Source organism: Echinops telfairi, unplaced genomic scaffold, assembly GCF_000313985.2.
Source record: "Echinops telfairi isolate 266 unplaced genomic scaffold, ASM31398v2 ScPeMD7_33;HRSCAF=127, whole genome shotgun sequence".
Classification (NCBI taxonomy): Eukaryota; Metazoa; Chordata; class Mammalia; order Afrosoricida; family Tenrecidae; genus Echinops; species Echinops telfairi.
In genome coordinates this window covers 2,195,589-2,214,369 of record NW_022103930.1, presented here as the reverse complement: position 1 = coordinate 2,214,369, position 18,781 = coordinate 2,195,589, and the positions used below count along the sequence as shown (strand labels likewise).

General features: G+C 41.7%; 1 protein-coding gene across 1 annotated transcript in view; it reads left to right on the top strand.

Annotated features, from left to right (window-relative positions):
* ANXA5 (annexin A5) overlaps window positions 1-18,210 on the top strand; it is a 37,064-nt gene extending 18,854 nt beyond the window's left edge. The window contains exons 5-13 of the mRNA XM_004716486.2: window positions 280-393; window positions 4,392-4,482; window positions 7,136-7,215; window positions 7,642-7,698; window positions 11,611-11,704; window positions 12,611-12,706; window positions 15,900-15,958; window positions 16,183-16,305; window positions 17,700-18,210. Coding sequence (XP_004716543.1) covers window positions 280-393; window positions 4,392-4,482; window positions 7,136-7,215; window positions 7,642-7,698; window positions 11,611-11,704; window positions 12,611-12,706; window positions 15,900-15,958; window positions 16,183-16,305; window positions 17,700-17,762 — 777 coding nt within the window. The 3' untranslated portion in view covers window positions 17,763-18,210. The remainder of the gene's footprint in view (window positions 1-279; window positions 394-4,391; window positions 4,483-7,135; window positions 7,216-7,641; window positions 7,699-11,610; window positions 11,705-12,610; window positions 12,707-15,899; window positions 15,959-16,182; window positions 16,306-17,699) is intronic.
* Window positions 18,211-18,781: the final 571 nt, after the last annotated feature.

Sequence of the window (18,781 nt, the reverse complement as noted above, 5' to 3'; positions counted from 1 at the left end):
GTCTGGTGTCAAAAGGGCAAGGTTCAGACCTGTGACACTGTTGCCTAGCTGACACGCCTGCCCATGCTTCCTCAGAGACAGCAGTAGTTTGTTCTGCACAGGAACAAGTTAGGCATTCTCTAAAATGATTTTTCATGTCTTTCTAATTATTATTTTAAAATATAAAGAGGAAGTAGTGACAAAGAAGAAATTGTAATAGCCAGGGCCTATCATTTACATGCTGGCAGTCTCTCTGAAACCTTCTGCCTGGTTCACAAGTGTGTGTTCTGTGTGTGCTAGGATCTTTTGGATGACCTGAAATCAGAACTGACTGGAAAATTTGAAAAATTAATTGTAGCACTGATGAAGCCCTCTAAGCTCTACGATGCCTATGAACTGAAGCATGCTCTGAAGGTAAAAGGATGCCCTGAGAAATACATTCTCTAAATTACATTATTGCTTCCTATTATTTTTTTATGTTTAATTTTAAAAATAATTATGTCAGGCATTCTTCAGAAATATAGAAAGTGAGTACTAATTGCTTTTTGTTGATCTGGAAATTGTAACAAACCAGCATTACATTTGATGTAACTTTTGTTGCTAGATTTCTTGATGGCGTCACTAAGAACTTAGTTTGGGGGCAGTGGTTTCTTTCTGAGCTACGGATTGTGTGACCATCCGTACTCCTCCACGTAAATTCTGTAGAGCTTTCTTTCTTCTTTTTTTTCACTATCTCATCCTTCTTAAGAAACAACCTATTTTATGTTTTATTAAAGTGCTTTGCTTTTACACTATTTAGAATTAAATTGATTAAATAACAAATGTATGTACTTTATATGTTATCCAACATTCAACGTTGTCATATTATAGTAGCTTGTATGTTGTTAGGATGCTAGAAGTTCTGCCACTAATTTTTCAAGTAGCACCAAGGTCATCCATGGACAGGGTTTAGTGGCATCCTAGATTAAGAACAGATTAGAAAGAAGAACTTAGTAAATCTTGTAAATTAAACACCATATGAATCGAACAGAATATTATCTGAATGCATGCTGACAGGTGGGTTCCTTAGGCTGAAAGACACTCAAGATACAACTGGGAAAGCGCAGCCTTCTCAAAGTAGAGTCAGCCTTAATGATGTGGGCATAGTAAGCTTGCGAGAACTTCATTGACTGATGTGATATGACTTCAAATGGGAAGAAACAGTTATAAACACCCAATAATAATCAAAACGTGGAACATACAAAGTATGGATCCTGGAAACTTAGAAGTTGTCAACAATGAAATAGAAGGCTTAAAGATCAATATCCTAGGTATTTGTGAGCAGAAATGGATTGGCATTTTGAATCAGAAAATCAGATGCTATGGAATTCTAGGAGTGATAAATTGAAGAGAAACAGCATCACATTCATGTTTAAAAAGAACATTTCAAGATCTTTCAGGAAGAACAAACTCTCAGTGATAACATTATATCAATATGCATACAGAGAAGTTCAGTTATTATCACTAGTACTCAAATTAATTAGCAACCACTAGTGCCAGAGATGAAGAAATTGAAGTTTTTATCAAATTCTGCAGTCTGAAGTTGATTAAACATGCAATCAAAATGCACTGATATGACTGGTAGTTGGAACTGTGAAAATTGGGAAGAAAGAAGATGAATTTATAATATGGTCTTGGTGATAGAAACGAAACAGGAGATCACATAACAGAATTTTACACATAGCAGAATTTTACAAGATCAGTGACTAGTTCATTGGAATTCCTTTTTCAGCAACTTAAATTGACACTCTACCATGTGGATTTCATTAAAAGGGATATACAGGAATCAAACCAACTCAGTATCATCATTCAGATGAAGGTTAACGACTGACTGTGGAATGGACCATCGATTATGAAATGAGTCCACCAGAACCAAAGTGAACCCTTGAGTCTATCCCACCTGAGTTTAAAGATGATCTGAAGATGTAACCTATTAAATATTGGAAACTTAAGAGCAGATGAGTTGTGGTGTGACATCAAGGACATGAAGAAAGCAAAAGGACATTAAAACGACAGGAAAGAAAAGTCCATAATTGTGTTAGAAGAGACTCTGAAACTTGCTCTTAAACATAAAGTAGCTACAGGAAGAAGCAATGAGGTAAAGCTGAACGGCACATTTCAAAGGTCTGTTCAAGAAGACAAAGTAAAGTATTGAATTGTTCAGGGACTTGGTAGGAGAAAACCAAAAGCCAAATTCATTTTTCAAGTCAAAAGAACTAAAAAAGGAATCAAGCCTTGCATTGTAATATTGAAGGAATCTGTGGATAAAATATTGGACAATACAGGAAGCATGAAAAGAAGGTAGAAGGGACACAGAGTCATGTATCAAAAAGAATTGGTCAATATTTAACCATTTCAGGAGGTATTCTATGATGTATTGAACGGAGAGTCCAAGCTGCACTGAAACTCAAATTGCATTGATTCGATGCCTAGTCATAGTGACCCTGTAGGACAGGTTGACCTGCCCCTCTGGGTTTCTGAAACTCTAACTCTTTACTGGAGCAGAAAGCCCCATCTTTCTCCCCAGGAGTGGCTGGTGGTTTTGAGCTGCTGACCTTGCAGATCACAGCCCGATGTGTAACCACTGTGTCACCAGGGCTCCATAGGCATTGGCAAGAAATAAGGCTCAAGAATGAAAGAATTCCAGTGGGGAGGTTTCAGCAAGTAGTTACAACACTGGAAGTGCTCGCTGATCCATATCCAGAAATTTGTAAGCCGGACAACTGGAACCTTTTGCACATTTGCACCCATTTTTGAGAAAAGTGATGTGGAACAGGATGTGGAAATTATCAATCATTCATATCAGACACTAATAGTTTTATGCTGACAATATTAAAAAAGTGTACATCAGTAGAGAACTGCCAGAAATTCAAGCTACAGTCATAGGAGGATATCGAACAAAGGATATCAGCAAGGCTGGATCTTAGCTGAGAGCAGAGAAAAGCAGTAAGATGTTTACTTGTGATTTATGACTGGGCGGATCATAACAGATTAGGGATAACATTGCAAATAATGGCAATGCCAGAGCACTTAATTGTGCTCCTGTGTACCTGTGCATAGACCAAGAGGTCTATGTGGTTTGAACAGAGCAAAGGGATATGGAGTAGTTTAAAATCAGGAGAGGATGTGTGTCAAGGTTGTATTCTTTCACCATACTTATTCAGTGTGTATGCTGAGCACATCATTCAGGAAGCTGGACTGTAGGAAGAAGAACACAGCATGCATAAACCTCAATAGTTTAGATGGCACAACCTTGCTTGCTGAAAAAGGAAGAAGACCTAAGTTCTTGCTGATAAAGATCAGACTGCAGCCTTCAGTATGGGTTACACCTGACCATAAAGAAAACAAAAATCCTCACAACTAGACAAATAAACAATGTCATCATGATAAATGGAGAAAAGATTAAAGTTGTTTAGGATTTCATTTTACTTGGATCCACTATTAACACCCACGGAAGCAGCAGTTAAGAAATCAAACAGTGTTTGGCCTTGGGCAAATCTGCACATCTATTTAAAGTGTTAACAAGAACAAAGATTCCACGTTGTGGAGTTAAGTGGTGCTTGACCCAAGGTAGGGTGTCTTCCATAACCTCATATATGTATGAAAGCCAGACAGTGAATAAGGGAGGCTGAAGAAGAATTGAGATCTTTAAATTATGTTGTTGGCAAAGATTGTTGAATATATCATGGCCTGCCAGGAGAATCCACCTATCTGTGTTTGAAGAAGTGCGGCCAGAATGCTCCTTACAAGGGAACACGAGGAGGCGTGGCCTCACTTACCTTGGATGTATTTTCAGGAGGGACTTGTCCCTGGTGAAGGCTGTCGTGCTTGATAAAGTAGACGGCCATTGGAAAAGAGGGGCAGCATTCCTGTGATGGATTGATACAACCATGGGCTCACATAGCAACAAGTGTGAGGGAGACTCAGCACGAGGCAGTGCTTTGCTCTGTTGTAGGGTGGGTACTACGAGTCAGAATCAGTTCCACAACACTTAGCAATCGTAATATTACCGTATATACTCGCGTATGAGCCGAGTTTCCCAGCACATTTTTAATGCAGTTTTTGTGGTAAGATTAGGTGCCTCGGCTGATAGTCGGGTCGGCTTATACTCGAGTATGTACCATGGATATCATCTATTACAAACATACCCATGCAATAAACATTGCTTTACATTAGACCAAAAAAAAAAGTCTTTGGAGTGAACATTAACTTTTAATTTTTTATTTAACTAGAACATGTATACAAAGAAACACCTGTTATGATGGGTAGTATTTATGTCGTTTTGCAACTTGAATAATATCGATTTTAGGAGTAAGCTTCTTCTTGATCTTGCTGACATATATTTTCTCCATGGAAACAAACCCTCCAAATAGGGAGCTGGGACAGATGAAAAAGTACTGACAGAAATTATTGCTTCAAGGACACCTGCAGAACTGAGAGCCATAAAACAAGTTTATGAAGAAGGTAAATGTTTAAAAGGGTATTTCTCCATCACCGTCATGATCACTTCTTTCATTTCTCTAAGAGGGCTACAGGACGGGACGGGAGGCGTGCAGAAGGTGAATTTTGGATGAGCGGGTGAATGAACTATCATCTCAGCCTTTTTGTCTCTGTTCGTAAGGAAAGACTTACTTTTTTTAACCTGGAAGTTTTATTGTTGTTTATCAGAACCTGCCAAAGAAGAGGGCATTTACTTTTGCACAGGGTTTGCAGTTAGCGTGGGGACATGCACATTGCTTTTCTTTTGTGTTAACTTTTCTGGATAAGAGGTTTTTCTTCCTTGAACAAGTTCAGTTTTATGTGGGACTTTTTGGAACCTGGGAAAAGAAACTTAGACCATTTCCCAAATCAGTGGATGAAAATGGATGCCTTCTTAGGTGATAGCATCAAATGCTTTGCAGTTTGATCTCTCTTTTTGTCATGGCTTGCTTTTTGTGGTACACTAAAACAAAACAAATATCCTCTCCAACCTCTCTTTCTGCCTGAAATATATGATGTGTATAGAATCAAGAAGATGAAATTAGAAGTTGGAGTAGACTGAGTTCTTTAGAAACCCCCCCCCAAAAGCAAAACCATTTATACACATGTTTATATACAGTATATATGGAAATAGACCCACACAGAATATAGATGGCATGTCTCTCTACTCCAGACAATCACTTTTGAGCTTTATTTGATAGAATAGGCAAAGCTCTCTTTCTGGGTAAGCGGGCACTGATGAGTGAGTGCATGCTGCTGGGTGACAGATGGGCTGATGGGAGGGCGTAATTTCTGGCGATGGACCCTCCTCAGCAGTGTTACTGAAGCCCTCACTGGCTATGCATTGTTTAGCAATGTGCTGGCTACCATGGAAAACACCACAGTTGTGTTTCACATAGCTCCTGTCCACGACGAGCTTCCAGTCTGGTTACCGATGACATGAGAGTTAAAGGATAGTAGAATCAAACTAAATTCGAGCTTCAAGGGCAGGAGGGTTTGGGGTCTCTGTGAAGGCATGGAGTCGGGATTGCGAAGAGGGCCTTAAGGGAAAGGTTATTGTTAGTTGCTGTGAGTCAGTTCCGACTCACGTCGGCCCCATATGTGCACAATAGAATGGCTCCATGGAGTTTCAAAGCCTCTGGCTTGTCAGACGTCGATCACCAGGCCTTTCTTTCAAAGCACCTCAGAGTGGATTTGAACCGTCAACCTTCCTTTTTCAGTAATCTAGTGTTTCCCGATTTCCTGTCACCCAGGAACAGAGAAAACTTGGTCGTTTTGTAAAGTGTCTACAAGGGGAACTTTGAAAAGTTTGTAGAAAGATGGAATGACACAACAGTGGAAAATTTCTGCAAACGTTTTGATCCCCACCCTACCTCCTACCCCGACACACACACAGATCCACTGTGGGAGAGAAGCTGATTAAGTGAGGTGAGGCTAGGGTACAGATGGGTGTGCCTGACTGGGTTAGGAATTTGGACTTGACTGAAATGAACAGTGCACAGTGAAGTTTTGAAGGAACTCCTGAGGAAGAAAGGAGATTTGAGTCCAGAGGCTAGGGAGACAGCTATGTGTGTAGGGAGTTAAGTTAGGCATTTAGCAATTGTGGCCCAGTGTAGGGCAGAGATTACTGTGAGGACAAGCCAATGAGAGGAGAAATAATTTGAAGCGATTTATGACTGTTCATAGGTGATAGAACAAAAGAAGGCACCGGAATCATTCAAAGTGTTATACTTACTTGAGTAACTGGTTGAGCTAAACCTTGAGTTCTTCCGAGCCTTTTAAAATAGAAGTTTCAGGCTTTTAAAGTCTGCCTGTAAAAAAAATAAATAAATAAAAGTCTGCCTGCTTTCAAATAATCATTAAATATTTACATGCGTTGGAATACCATCTCCTTCCTTCTGATGCCAGCTGTGAGTTCCGGGAAAGGGCTCAGCTTCTTTTGTAGATTCCAGTTTCTACTCTGGGTCTCTCTGTTGAACAGAAAACTCCCCGAGTGATGCAAACATTTAAGTGCTGGGGCACTGACCACAAGGATGGCAGATTGAACACAAGCAGAAGTGCTTTGAAGGAAGGCCTGGAGATCTGCTTCCAAAAGGTTATACCCCAAGAGAACCTCAGGGAGCCATTCGACTTGGAAATATATGGGGCTGCCTGAGTCAGAACTGAATAGAAGGCAACTGGTACTGGTAGTAGTACGTTATAGATTTGGGGTGGGGACATGCTATGAAATATCACCGTGATCATAGGAAGAAAATCCAGACTATAAGAGGATGGAAAATGTTTGGAAACTAATCATGTAAAACATTTAATAGCAAAATAAGACTTAGAATTATGGCTGATTTCAATTTAAGAAGCATTCTAGTACCATCAGGCATCTACAGATTAATAATTATACTGGCTGAGAGCACTGTGAAATGACTATGTCATGATTTAGACTTGAATCTAGTACTTTTAAGATTTCCATTTAATTTTTTATCCAGCTCCCCACTTAAAGTACTTGCTTTTAGTTTTTTGAGTGATTAGAGATGAAGCACCGAGGATTTCTATTGATGAAATATTATTTTTCTTCCATTTGATTGTGTGTGTAATTTTGTAGCGGAAAGAGACTGTGAATAAGTATGAAATGACTCTCTTGCAGAATACGGCTCCAACCTGGAAGATGATGTGGTGGCGGACACCTCAGGGTACTACCAGAGGATGTTGGTGGTTCTCCTCCAGGTATTGAGCTGGGCACTCTTTATAGATGGGTTAAAAATATCTGTCGCTGGCCTGGTCTGAATCTTTTGATAACTTTTGGGGCTAGCTGATTCTTACTGCAAGCAGTGATGCTTCCGGTTTGAATGAGCTTTGTGTCTGTTTCGGAATTTGCTACCTAAAACCCACAGAGGTTTCAGGTTGTAATAATCCTTTTTTTTTTCAGTCTTCAGAATTTGAAACTAAGCAGGCCACACAGGCTGTGGACAGTGCTGTGTGTGACGTCTGCTTGCAATAAGAAATACTGTGGGATGGTACTGTTTTGGAAGCCCCTATTGCATATTCTTCCTAAGAGAGAAACGTTTATGTGCGGTTTTACTGGAAGCCATTCCCCCTCCTTTTGAATGCAAACGATGAGCTAACACAATACTGTGACATTATCTCTGATAGACTAATCGAGACCCTGATACTGGAGTGGATGAAGCCCAAGTCGAACACGATGCTCAGGTGAGTGAAGCCAGACGTGATAATTTTATTAGGATATATAAATGTAAAAAGTCAACAGCAATAAAAAATCATAATGTGTATTGTAATAACTTCAAAGAATAGTCTTCTTTATGGGTCCTTTACATACCTTAAGACCCAAAGCAGTAAATTTCTCTCATTTTCATCTGATCGGCACACTCTTACTTGAGTTCAAAGCGGTGCTGTAATGAGCCAGCCCTGGTGGCGCTGTGGGGTAAAGCATGGAACTGCTCACTGAGAAGCTGGCGATTTGAACCCATCCGCTGTTCCATGGGAGAAACACTAGTCTCTCTGCTCCTGTAAAGATGTGCAGCCTTGGAGACCCTTCCATAGGGTCTCTGTATGTTAGCATGGACCCCATGGCAGGGTTTTCCTGTGTGTTTTCTAAGTGACACTATAGTGTAGGCCTGGGATGCTCACTGAAAGGCAGGTGGTTGGAGCTCAGCGGCCCCTCGGTGACTGAAAGATGAGTCTGTGGACTCCAGGAAAGATTGACGGCCTTGAGCACCCTCCTTATGGTTGTAATGAGTTGGAGTTGAGTTGGAATGGCAGTGGGTTTGATTTTTGTTTTTCAAATTTGGAATAAAACAAAATGAATGACAAATACAAAATTTACCTAGATGTGATATTTTTATGCAATTGTACAACACTGGGCAAACAGAAGATTTTACAGAAAACCAGAAATCGTTGAATCCCCTGCCACTGATACAGGAGAGGTTAAAGATGAAAGAATAAGATATTTCAGCCATGAAAGCTGCTTTATTACTTCATAGACGACAAGCTGTTTTAGTATTAGGAAAGTGCTCATTGTTTCCTTTGGATTCGAAGTCAGTTTGTACTTTTGTCAGCTGCTTTCCAGTGACTCTCCAATGGGATTTTTTACTTCAGTGGCTTTTAAATTCCAAGGTGAGCTTAGCATGGTTTATTAAGTAATCGAGTGCAGGAAGTAAATGTTAGTGAATTTGAAACAAAGGAAGCTGTTTGGGAACTGGAAGCTGGAAATAAAGGAGTGACGTGGGCTCCTAGAATCATACCTCAAACACGCCTGTCCCTGGCCACATGTTTCCTTGAGGAAAAGAGATTTCCAGGCTGTTAATCTTACACCACTGGGACAGGAAGAGCCACATGTCCACCTCCAGTCTACTCTTTTCTATGAGATAGCTAATGAGGGTGACCTGACAGTGGTGCTAAAAGGGACAATGAAGCACATTATTTTCCTTTCAGGTGGGCTGAGGACACTGTAATGACTTCAGGATGCTGTTGCATTCCATCCCTCTCCCCCTCCCCACCCAAAGTCAATAAAGTCAGGGATCAGGTGTTACTGAGAACTAGCTGTCTGCGCATTCGGTTTGGCTCTTTCCTCATCAGTCCCCCAACTCTTCGTGATCTCGTGCAGAGTGGGGTTTGCTTTGGCCCATGCTCAGAAACAGATGGCTAGGTCTCCCTTCCTAGTCTGTGTTAGTGGAGAAGCTCCGCTGAAACTTGTTCTGCCTCCTAGCAACACTCAAGCCCCCTCTGAAAGATGGGTAGTGTCTTGTGGCAGAGGCATTGGCTGGGCATCAAACCTGGATTTCACATGCAGCCAGCGAGAATGTGAGAATTCTAACACTGACCCCCCAATGGCCCCTGTGCCTCAGTATACAGTATCATAAAACACAAGTCTATTGTGTTCACATCCCTGTCGTCAACTTTAAAACTCTTCAGTTGCTTCCATTATCTTCAGGATACAATCCAAACCCTGCCATTATCTGCTCCTTGTTTATGTATGCCTCCAGCCTCTCTCTGACATGCTCCCCCTTTCTCCTTCCTCCCCCTTCCTTTATCTACTTCTTGCCAAAGTTCAGTCCTTCGTGTATGTACTTTTCAGCAACCCTTCCTGACTTCCCCAGTTTATATAATCAGCCTGGATTTGGTGATTATATAAAAACCACCTGGTAGAGTTCCACTTGGGAACCTCTGGTTTGGTTCCAATCAGTGCACCGTGTGTAAATCACCCCCTCTGTGTCATGGTACTACGATGCTGAACAGGTCTCAGTAGAGCTTCCAGACTAAGACAGACTAGGGAGAGTGGTCTGGTGCTCCACCTCAGAAATCAACCACCTCAGAAAGAAAGTTGAAGACCTGCTACCAGTGACTTCCATTTAGCGACCTAAACCTGCTTGAGAAAGCCCTAGCAACAGGGAATAGTTGATGAGAATACATGCTTCAGTAGTACCTGCAACCTTGTGTAGGATGAACCACCCTTGTTTAAATGTTTCTGTCCTATCTATATGCAAAAATATCCTAGAAGTAGTCATGAAGTTCTCAGGATTTTTATGTTCGCATTAATTTTTATTTTCTTATTTGTGTTTTCCCCCTCTCTATTTTACAACCACCCTCAAGAAATATACCGTTTTTTGCAGTTAAATTAGTTATTCTGGGAAATATATAATTTTAAAATTTAAATACTCGAGTGATTTTCATATTATCTTTCAATTTGGAAGGGGTTGTTTACATGACCAGAATTGTTACTGTTCATTTTTAACATTAATTTGGAAATTGAGGGTAAGGATGAATGAGCCCCATCTTTTCTTTTTATCCTCTGGAAATATAAGAAGTACATCCACACTATCATAGCCTGCATTCATAAACATCCTGCCATGGGACGTCTCAGTCCTCACACATGCTCCTGTGCTGTGCAGTGCAGTGCCGCCCTTCCCCGTGGGCACAAGGGCAGCAACAAGTACCGACCTGAGCAGATTGCTTCCATCTTGATCTAATCGGTATCTCCTTCCTGAAGTGCATAATTTAAAAGGTAGTCTGAACATTTTAAAGATTGAGTCTTTGGATCTTAATGAATCTTTCACATCTCAGTGTATTGACCTGGAGACTTGAAGACAATGTTGTATATACTTTTATTTTATTTTTGGAAATTATGGGAGCACTGGAGGGTGTATATTCCCATATCAACAGCTATTCAACAAGCATTAAGTGCCCCCGGGAGCGGTCCCTGCCAAAGGGCATCATGCTAGGTCAAGGAGAGGAACAGCGAAAAAGAAGACGCATGACAAGATGTAATGACAGAATGGCTGGACGTAAACAAGGGGCTCAACCCTGAGAACCGTTGTGCGGATGGCGCAGGACCAGGCCGTGTTCCCTCCCATTGTGTATGGGGCCACGTGGAGTCAGCGCTGACTTGATGGCCCTCAACAGCGCCATGTGCCAGGCACCGTGCTGCTCGCACAACCTTTTGACAGGTGGTCCCAATCTTTTAGAAATGTGAAACCGTCTTACCCCCAGCTTGGATCACGTCTCAGCTGTAAGAGAAAAAGAAAAGAGTTTGCTTTTTGTATGTGCTAGTAACATAGTACCAATCAACAGAAAATACAGACAACTTGACTCCTGGCTGATTACTTCTCTGGTCTCTACTCGGAGTTAACAACAGTGAGACTAAAGCAACAAAAACCACGCCCATGCCGTCTCGTTGATTTAGACTCGCAGGGACCCTGTACTGCGCGTTTGAGGCTGTCAAGCCTTATAGTTTCACCTTTTCTCCCTTGGAGCTGCCGGTGGGTTTGAACTGCTGACCCACGCTTACCCAGCAGTGCCACGAGCCCTCCTGAACAACAGGGAAGCAAGCAGAAGTTTCCTCCCTCCTGTGCTCTGGCTCCTGAAATACTGTCACTTAGGTTAGTTGTTTTGGGAACCTTTAACCTCGCTGTAGCGCTCTGTGTTGCTACTTTGACTCAAAGCAATCAGTATGTGAGCTTCCGAGGAGCGCGTATCGGGCATGACCAAGTGTCGGGTACAGAAGCAGGGGCGCTAATCTTGAGTGAGCGAAACAGTGTGATTAGGGACTTGGGAGGAACGAGATGTGGAGGGACCGTTCACAGACTAAGGTTGACGTCTTCACAGGTTTTGTTTCGAGCTGGGGAACTCAAATGGGGGACGGATGAAGAAAAGTTTATCACCATCTTCGGAACTCGAAGTGTGTCGCATTTGAGAAGGGGTGAGTGAAAACGTGCACATAGACCCGGTGTTTTTGTGAATTTGGGAGACTATATGAACCAGAGTGTCAAAATAGTTGCTAGCAGGTATTTACTGAATGGACAGGGTGCTTTTTTTCTGGTTCTTTTGGCCACGCTGAGAAAGCTCCTTCTCTTTGCCGTACTGTAGGTTTTACAACACTAGAGGTCCTCAGTCTACCTCTCTTATCAGGGCTCAGTGAGGCAGTGCTATTTCAGACCTCATCTCTGGATTCGCCCAGTACCTGTGCTCTTAGTTGAGAATGCGTTCAACGACATCTGTGGGAAAACCCTACTGAAAGTGACTCTGAAAACATGAAAGCTTATGTCTGCCGATAGGATTCCATGTCTGGTGTGTCAGGTCCTGGGCTCTTGCAATTTTCCTCTCCACTGTCCTTAGGGTTTTGATTTTCTGCTGTAGCTTGAAGCACATTTTTGTAGCAAGAATAAAAGAAAGTGACTATCAGTGTCTCCCCAAGTGGTGATACTGCCCTTAGGGGTTGTGGACTGATCCGTGGTGGGGGTGCAGTAGAGTTACCTACTATGCCTTACCCCGGGTTACCAACTCTGATACAAAGCTTTTAGCTACCAGTGGGGCACTGAGTAAGTTCCAAATCCATTTGGAAACCTCTAGTCTATCATGTTCTAATCCAGAAAGAGGGAGAAGTCTCAGCATTCCTTCTAGGTCTCAGTGGCTGTCACTAGTCAGAGAATACAGACTCCTCCTGGGGCTTGGCAGATTGAAGCTCTGAACTCTGGGAGAGTTCTGGTTAATGAAGAAGAAGGAGGACACGTGTTGGGTAGGATGATATCTGGCTAGATCAATACCGTCTTTCAGGTAATTCATAAATCATAAATTCATAATTCATAAATCACCTTATTTTTTCTAGTCTTTGACAAATACATGACCATATCAGGATTTCAAATTGAGGAAACCATTGACCGGGAGACTTCTGGCAATTTGGAGCAACTACTACTTGCTGTTGGTAGGTCATTTTGCAATGTTTAGCAGGGGGTTTCAAAAACTTTGTAGAAGAATTCCTTTCTCATTCAATTACATTTTTCCATGAAGTTTTTTGAAACTCACTTGTGTTTTAGTGATAAGAGCTCAAGCATTTTATTTGTGCATTTCTTAATTAAAAATAGAGTATATGAATATTTAGGTGAAGCAAACTCATATATTTCCAACTCAAAAGTTGCTGTGTTGTTGGGAATTCATGATTATCCGATTGGTTCATTTGATCCGATGGAAATACTCGCTGCCATTGAGTCAACACTGACTCCTAGTGATCCCTTGTGGATTTCTGAGACTGTAACTGTTTAGGGGAGCAGCCAACTATGCAGATCCCAGCCCAGCACATAACCACTGCACAACCAGGGTTCCCTAGTAACCACTTTCCCCCCTTCCTTTGAAGCTGAACGGAAAGTACTGTTTCATAAGGAACCGGAAACATTGAGAGGCTTGTAAATGTTATTTTTGACCCCTGTGGAATTTAGATTTCTTGTGAATAAAATCCTCTCAACTGACTGGGAAATAGGCGTTTGGTTTAGATAAAGAGCATCTTTGATGTGATAGAATAGGAGGGACCTTGAAAAAGTTTGTGGGGAAATAGAATAAAGAGATAATGGATTTTTTCCCCCATAAACTGTTTGAAACCCCCTCATATGCGATTCTACTTGTTTTCATACTAAATAATTGAGGATTTCATTTTAACCAAGTATTCAGAACAATCTGTAAAAAAATTGTGTGCCTGATTGTAGTTTTTATATAATCACCAAATCCAGGGCCTTGTTTTCGTATGGCTCTGGAGTGAAACCCTGTCACGTGGAAATGTTTGTTAAAAGTATTGGCAGCAGGCTAACATTTTTGGGTTTTCTGGAGAAAAAACTAAATTTATGCATGAATCTACACTTTAAAAAAACCTTTATTCCATTTAACCTTTATACGGTTAATAAAATTTTACTAGAAAACTTTTAGAGAGTCTGTTCATCATTCAAATTCACATCATTTCTAGTTACCGGTGGCTGTTTTTTTGTGTGTGAACATCAGAAAGGAGAAAATGATAACATCTCCCACAATTCAAACAGTTCATCTTGTATATTAAAGAGTTTTGATGGGATAGGTGTTCTGAAGCTAAGCCAACTGAGGCTTAAGCAGCCCAACACGACATCAGACATTCACATACTCAAAGAAGATAGACTTTTCTCATAGCTGTTTACCTGTAAAGACTGGATACGTGCTGCTTGCACTGTCTGATTCATGAATATTAAGGAATATTTAAGTTAAGATGATCTAAATTAAGGTGATGTCGTGGGGACTCATTGGGTTGGGATCTTCAAGGTCAGCACTTCTAAACTACCAGCTGCTCCTCGGGAGTAAGACAGGGTTTTCAATGACAGTCTTGGAAGCTCACAGGGGCAGTGCAACCTTGTCCTATAGGGTCTCTCTGAGTCAATATAGATTAGATGACAATGAGAAACTGAGTTACAGAAAAGTAGTCCTATATATTATAGGAAGATAGTTCAAGAATGAACACATCTGTCTTGAAGCAGGTGCAGCCAGAAATACCCCTTAGAAGTGAGGATTGGGAGACTTTGTCTCACGTCCTTTGGACATGTTGCCAGGAGAGACCAGTCCCTGAAAAAGGATATCACACGTGGTGACGCAAAGGGGCAGTGGAAAAGAGGAACACCCTTGCTGAGACTGACACCATGGCTGCAAAGATGGGTTTATAACAACCATCATGAGGGTCATGCGGGCCTGGGCAGTTTCCATTCTGTTCTACATGGGGCTGCTCCACATTGGAACCAGCTTGATGGCACCCAACAACAACAACAACAGTCCAAGGTCTGCCAACGATGAAATAGAGTATTCTAATCTAGCCTGAGGCTGTAAGAACTAGCTGGTGCCCCGGTACAATGACTGACGGTTCTGGAGGAATAGAATAGAAGGTCCAGAAGGAAAATGTAGAAAGAAATCCTCAAATTCTTAGAAAAGGCTAGACTTACTGGATGAATAGAGACTAGAGGAACCCTCAAGTTATTTTGGTAAGATGTCCTTTGAACTTGGAGCTAAAGCTACTCTTAAGGACCACCTTTCACTTGAATACTCGATTGCCTCATAAAATAAACTGCCCACGTCACCCATGAGTACTGTGCTTCCTCAAGTCACCAGCTCCATGAAAGCCGCAGGGTCAACCACTATCTGAATCTAAAGATGAGAGGCTAAGGAGGGCAGGGAAGCTAGATTAATGGAAACAACAAATCATGAGAATGCGGGCACCTTGTGAAAAACGTAACAAATCCTACAGAGCAACTTACATAAATATTGTTAATATTTGCTGGTAAAGTGTCACCTATGACATAATAAAATCCTACTTATTTTTAACAAGATGAGTTGGAGTAGTAGTCTTATATCCTTGCTTGAGTGTGTTAGATTAAAAACCTCTCAGGTGTCTGTATAATTTAGTGAACATGTTATTAGGAAGACTACCCTGTTTCCCCGACAGTAAGATATCCCCTGAAAATAACACCTACTTACAGTTTTGCCTCTCGCTGACATATATTTCGGCACCCCCGAAAATAAGACCTCCCCGAAAATAAAGCCCCCCGAAGCTACCGTAACTCTGGACTCTGGACCATAGCGGTGGGCGCCACCGTGAAGCTCACTGTTGACCACAGCACGGTCGGAGCAGACAGGATGTGCGAGGTCTCTTTTAATACAGCAATAAACACTAAATGTGTACCGTATTCTTCTTCATGGAAAAATAAGACATCCCCTGAAAATAAGACCTAGCGCGTCTTTGGGAACAAAAATGAATATACGACACTGTCTTATTTTGGGGGAAACAAGGTAGCATCTGGAAACTAGTTTAAGTCTCAGAAGCGACGTCTCAGAGCTTCCCTCTGGAGTTTCAGGGTCGGAGTGAGCCTCGGAGACTCGGGCAGTTCTGCCCTGTCCTCTTAGGGTCAGAATTGACTCGGTGGCAGTGAGCTTGGTTTTGTTTGTTTGTTTTAGTGCCTGGAGTCTCACAATATGACTTAGACGTAGAAAGAAATCTTACGGTATATCCCTCTTGGTTATAACCATGCCATACAGATAATTAAAATGTTCATTTTTAATTATTAATCCTATCATATCGAAATAACATTTGACTGTTACATTGTTTGTTTTCTCAGTCAAGTCTATTCGAAGTATACCCGGCTACCTGGCAGAAACCCTCTACCGTGCTCTAAAGGTAAGAGGATACTTGAATTTTCTAATTAATTCTAGTTCTTTTCTTGTCCTTATCTGACCTAGTTGTTATCTGCTCATGTTTTAGATAGCAGATAATTATTTTTTTTAACATGTAGCTCGAGTCTAGAACATTGTTGTACTTTATACGCCGTGCCAGCTCAGGTGAGCTTGATGGCACGCATGGACGCTTTTGAGCAACACCGCTTTCTCTTTTCTCTCTCCCAGGGGGCCGGGACTGATGACCATACCCTCATCAGAGTGGTGGTTTCCAGGAGTGAGATCGATCTGTTTAACATCAGAAAGGAGTTTAGGAAGAATTTTGCCTCCTCTCTTTATTCCATGATTAAGGTAATAGAAAAAAAAAAAAACCCCAGTCTGATGAATTATGACTCAAGTTACGATGAATTATGACTCAAGTTACGCCACTGTATCTGAGTAGAACTGTGCTCCTTAGGGTTTTCAGTGAGAGACTTTATTTCCCAGGAGATTGCCTGGCTGTTTTTTGTAAACAGGTGTTTCTGGGTGGACTCAAGCCACCAACCTGAGTTAACCTGAGTGAGGGGACTGCTGATGAATGGAAACTTAAAAAAAAAAGAGTAGAAATCCAAGACAAAGGTGGAAGAACCCAATTGTGCGAAGTTTACAAATTTAGGGTAGGATGAGCGTTATGTGCTGCAAAGCTGAGATAATGTTTCCTGAAGCCGGAATGGTGGCGATGGACCTCAAGTGAAAGCCAGGATACTTCCTCAGGTCGTACAAGCGTTGTTGAGTAGTGGTGACAGGTGACTCAGCAAAGCCAGCCCCTTGCCCACGATGGGGATGAGTTTGTTCTTCCTCTTTATCAGCTCCAGCTGTCTTGATTGGTTCCTCCTCTCCTTCATATCAGTTTCTCAGGTTTTTTTTTAAAATTGTCTGTTATCACCCTGCCTCTGCTATTTATTCTGAGATCAGGAGAGAACCAAGCCGGTTATACCTGGTTTAAGCAAAGAGCCTAAGTATCACAACGATTTTTGCCCTTTTGAAAACAAGGGACCCTGTGGCTTATAATAATTAAATTTGGCTTAAGGTCTCTTCGTTTTGTTTTTTTTCTTTTTGGATTGGGTCATGTGGTCCATGTGCCAGGATCTCGGTCAAGTTTGCTTTGTGTGTGTGGTGGTGTGGCAGAGCTGGAAACAGAAACTTAGCATATAGATCTATCGTTGAGGCAAAGTCAGGTACCCCAGCATTGTCCACTTTCCCCTAATCCCCTGCCCCCTGCCCCAGTGCTCCCCCAGCTTCCCCCCCCCAAAAAATTCCATTGCCTTCAAGTCAATTCTGACTCATAGTGACCCTATAGGACAGAATGGAGCTGCTCCCTAGCACTTCTGAGGCTTTATAGCTTTATGGAAGTTGACTGGCTCACCTCCCAAAGAATGGCCGTTTCGATTTTCAGATGAGCGCTTAGCCATGGCTCCATTTGTCCTCCTTAGCTAGACCTGTACCGTGTACTAGAAGTTGGTAGCTTATTTAGAAAGCTTGAGTTTAATATCGTTGTTCAGAAATGAGGGCCGGTCACACTCCCTGTTCTCTGAACCTACGTCCCTGAATAACATTCCCAATGTGAAAGTGACACACCTAGAGATGACCCGCGAGGGAGAGAAATGTCATAGGAATAAATGTTGTTGCCATGTATGGTTTAATGCTTTTTTCTCTGTGGCATCTGTGTGACTCATGGAGGTTAACAGAGTCCTTTTGGATTTCAGGGGGATACATCTGGGGACTATAAGAAAGCCCTCCTGATGCTCTGCGGAGGAGAAGACGACTAATGTCTTCGGCCGGCCACCGCTGCCAGCGCGTCCGCCAGCACATCTAGCTGCACTTCCATATGCTGGTGCTTGACCTATGCTGCCTTAGTCATACTACCCTGCCGGTGACCAAAGCTTATATGTTGTAGGTGAACTTATCTGTACTTCATTTTGATCTCAGTAGAGATGCCTCTATCTCTCTGGCAGTTATAGTACCAATGTGTCCTTAACTTTACTAAGTCTAGGGTCTGGGCCACTTGTATTTTACTTTAGGAGCCCAGACTGCTTTTAGCCATTTTGTAAAACCTCGTTTATATTAACTTAAATGTGTTACCTTAACCGGAACCTTAGCCTTGAAATTGTGAAAATTTGGGAGTGTTATTAATTGTTTTCTTTTAAGTTCAGCCTGTGACATTAAGGACAGTGCATTCAAAAGATGAATGAAAAATAAACATTTCATTTTCCCTGACTTGTGTGGGTCTGTGTTTAGAGTATATATTTGACGATGTTAATACCTTTTTTCAAGCCCATCAATTGACAGTGGTGTTAGCAGAGAATCGAATTTACAGTTGCCTCTTTGGATGATTGGCTTGAAGTGTAATGGCATAGACCATGACAATTCCATCCTCCACAGCGGGGGCGGAAGGTGAAGAGAGGTTTCTGATTATCTGCAGCCTGCTTACTTGGGGTTGTTGCTCGATAGAAATGCTAATTTTAAAACGTAACCAAAAATTCTGATCCCTACCTTCTTTCCTCATTATAAACTTGTTTTCCACTCCTCATCTGCTACCTTCTTTGAGATTGAACAAAGCAGCAGTGTTTTTGAGAGGAGCCGTCCTTTCCTCTCTTCCACTGTTTACCTTCCAGCTTCCTTTCTGCTTTTGCATCGCCTCTTCAGTTTACTTAAGACGTACACCGTTGCAGGTGTTTTTTAAAAGGCAAACTGATTGATAAAGTTCTTACTCCTGATAAAGTAGCTAATAAGTAAAAGAACAGTGCACTTATTAAGTAATAGTAAATAGATGGGAATTGTTTAAATT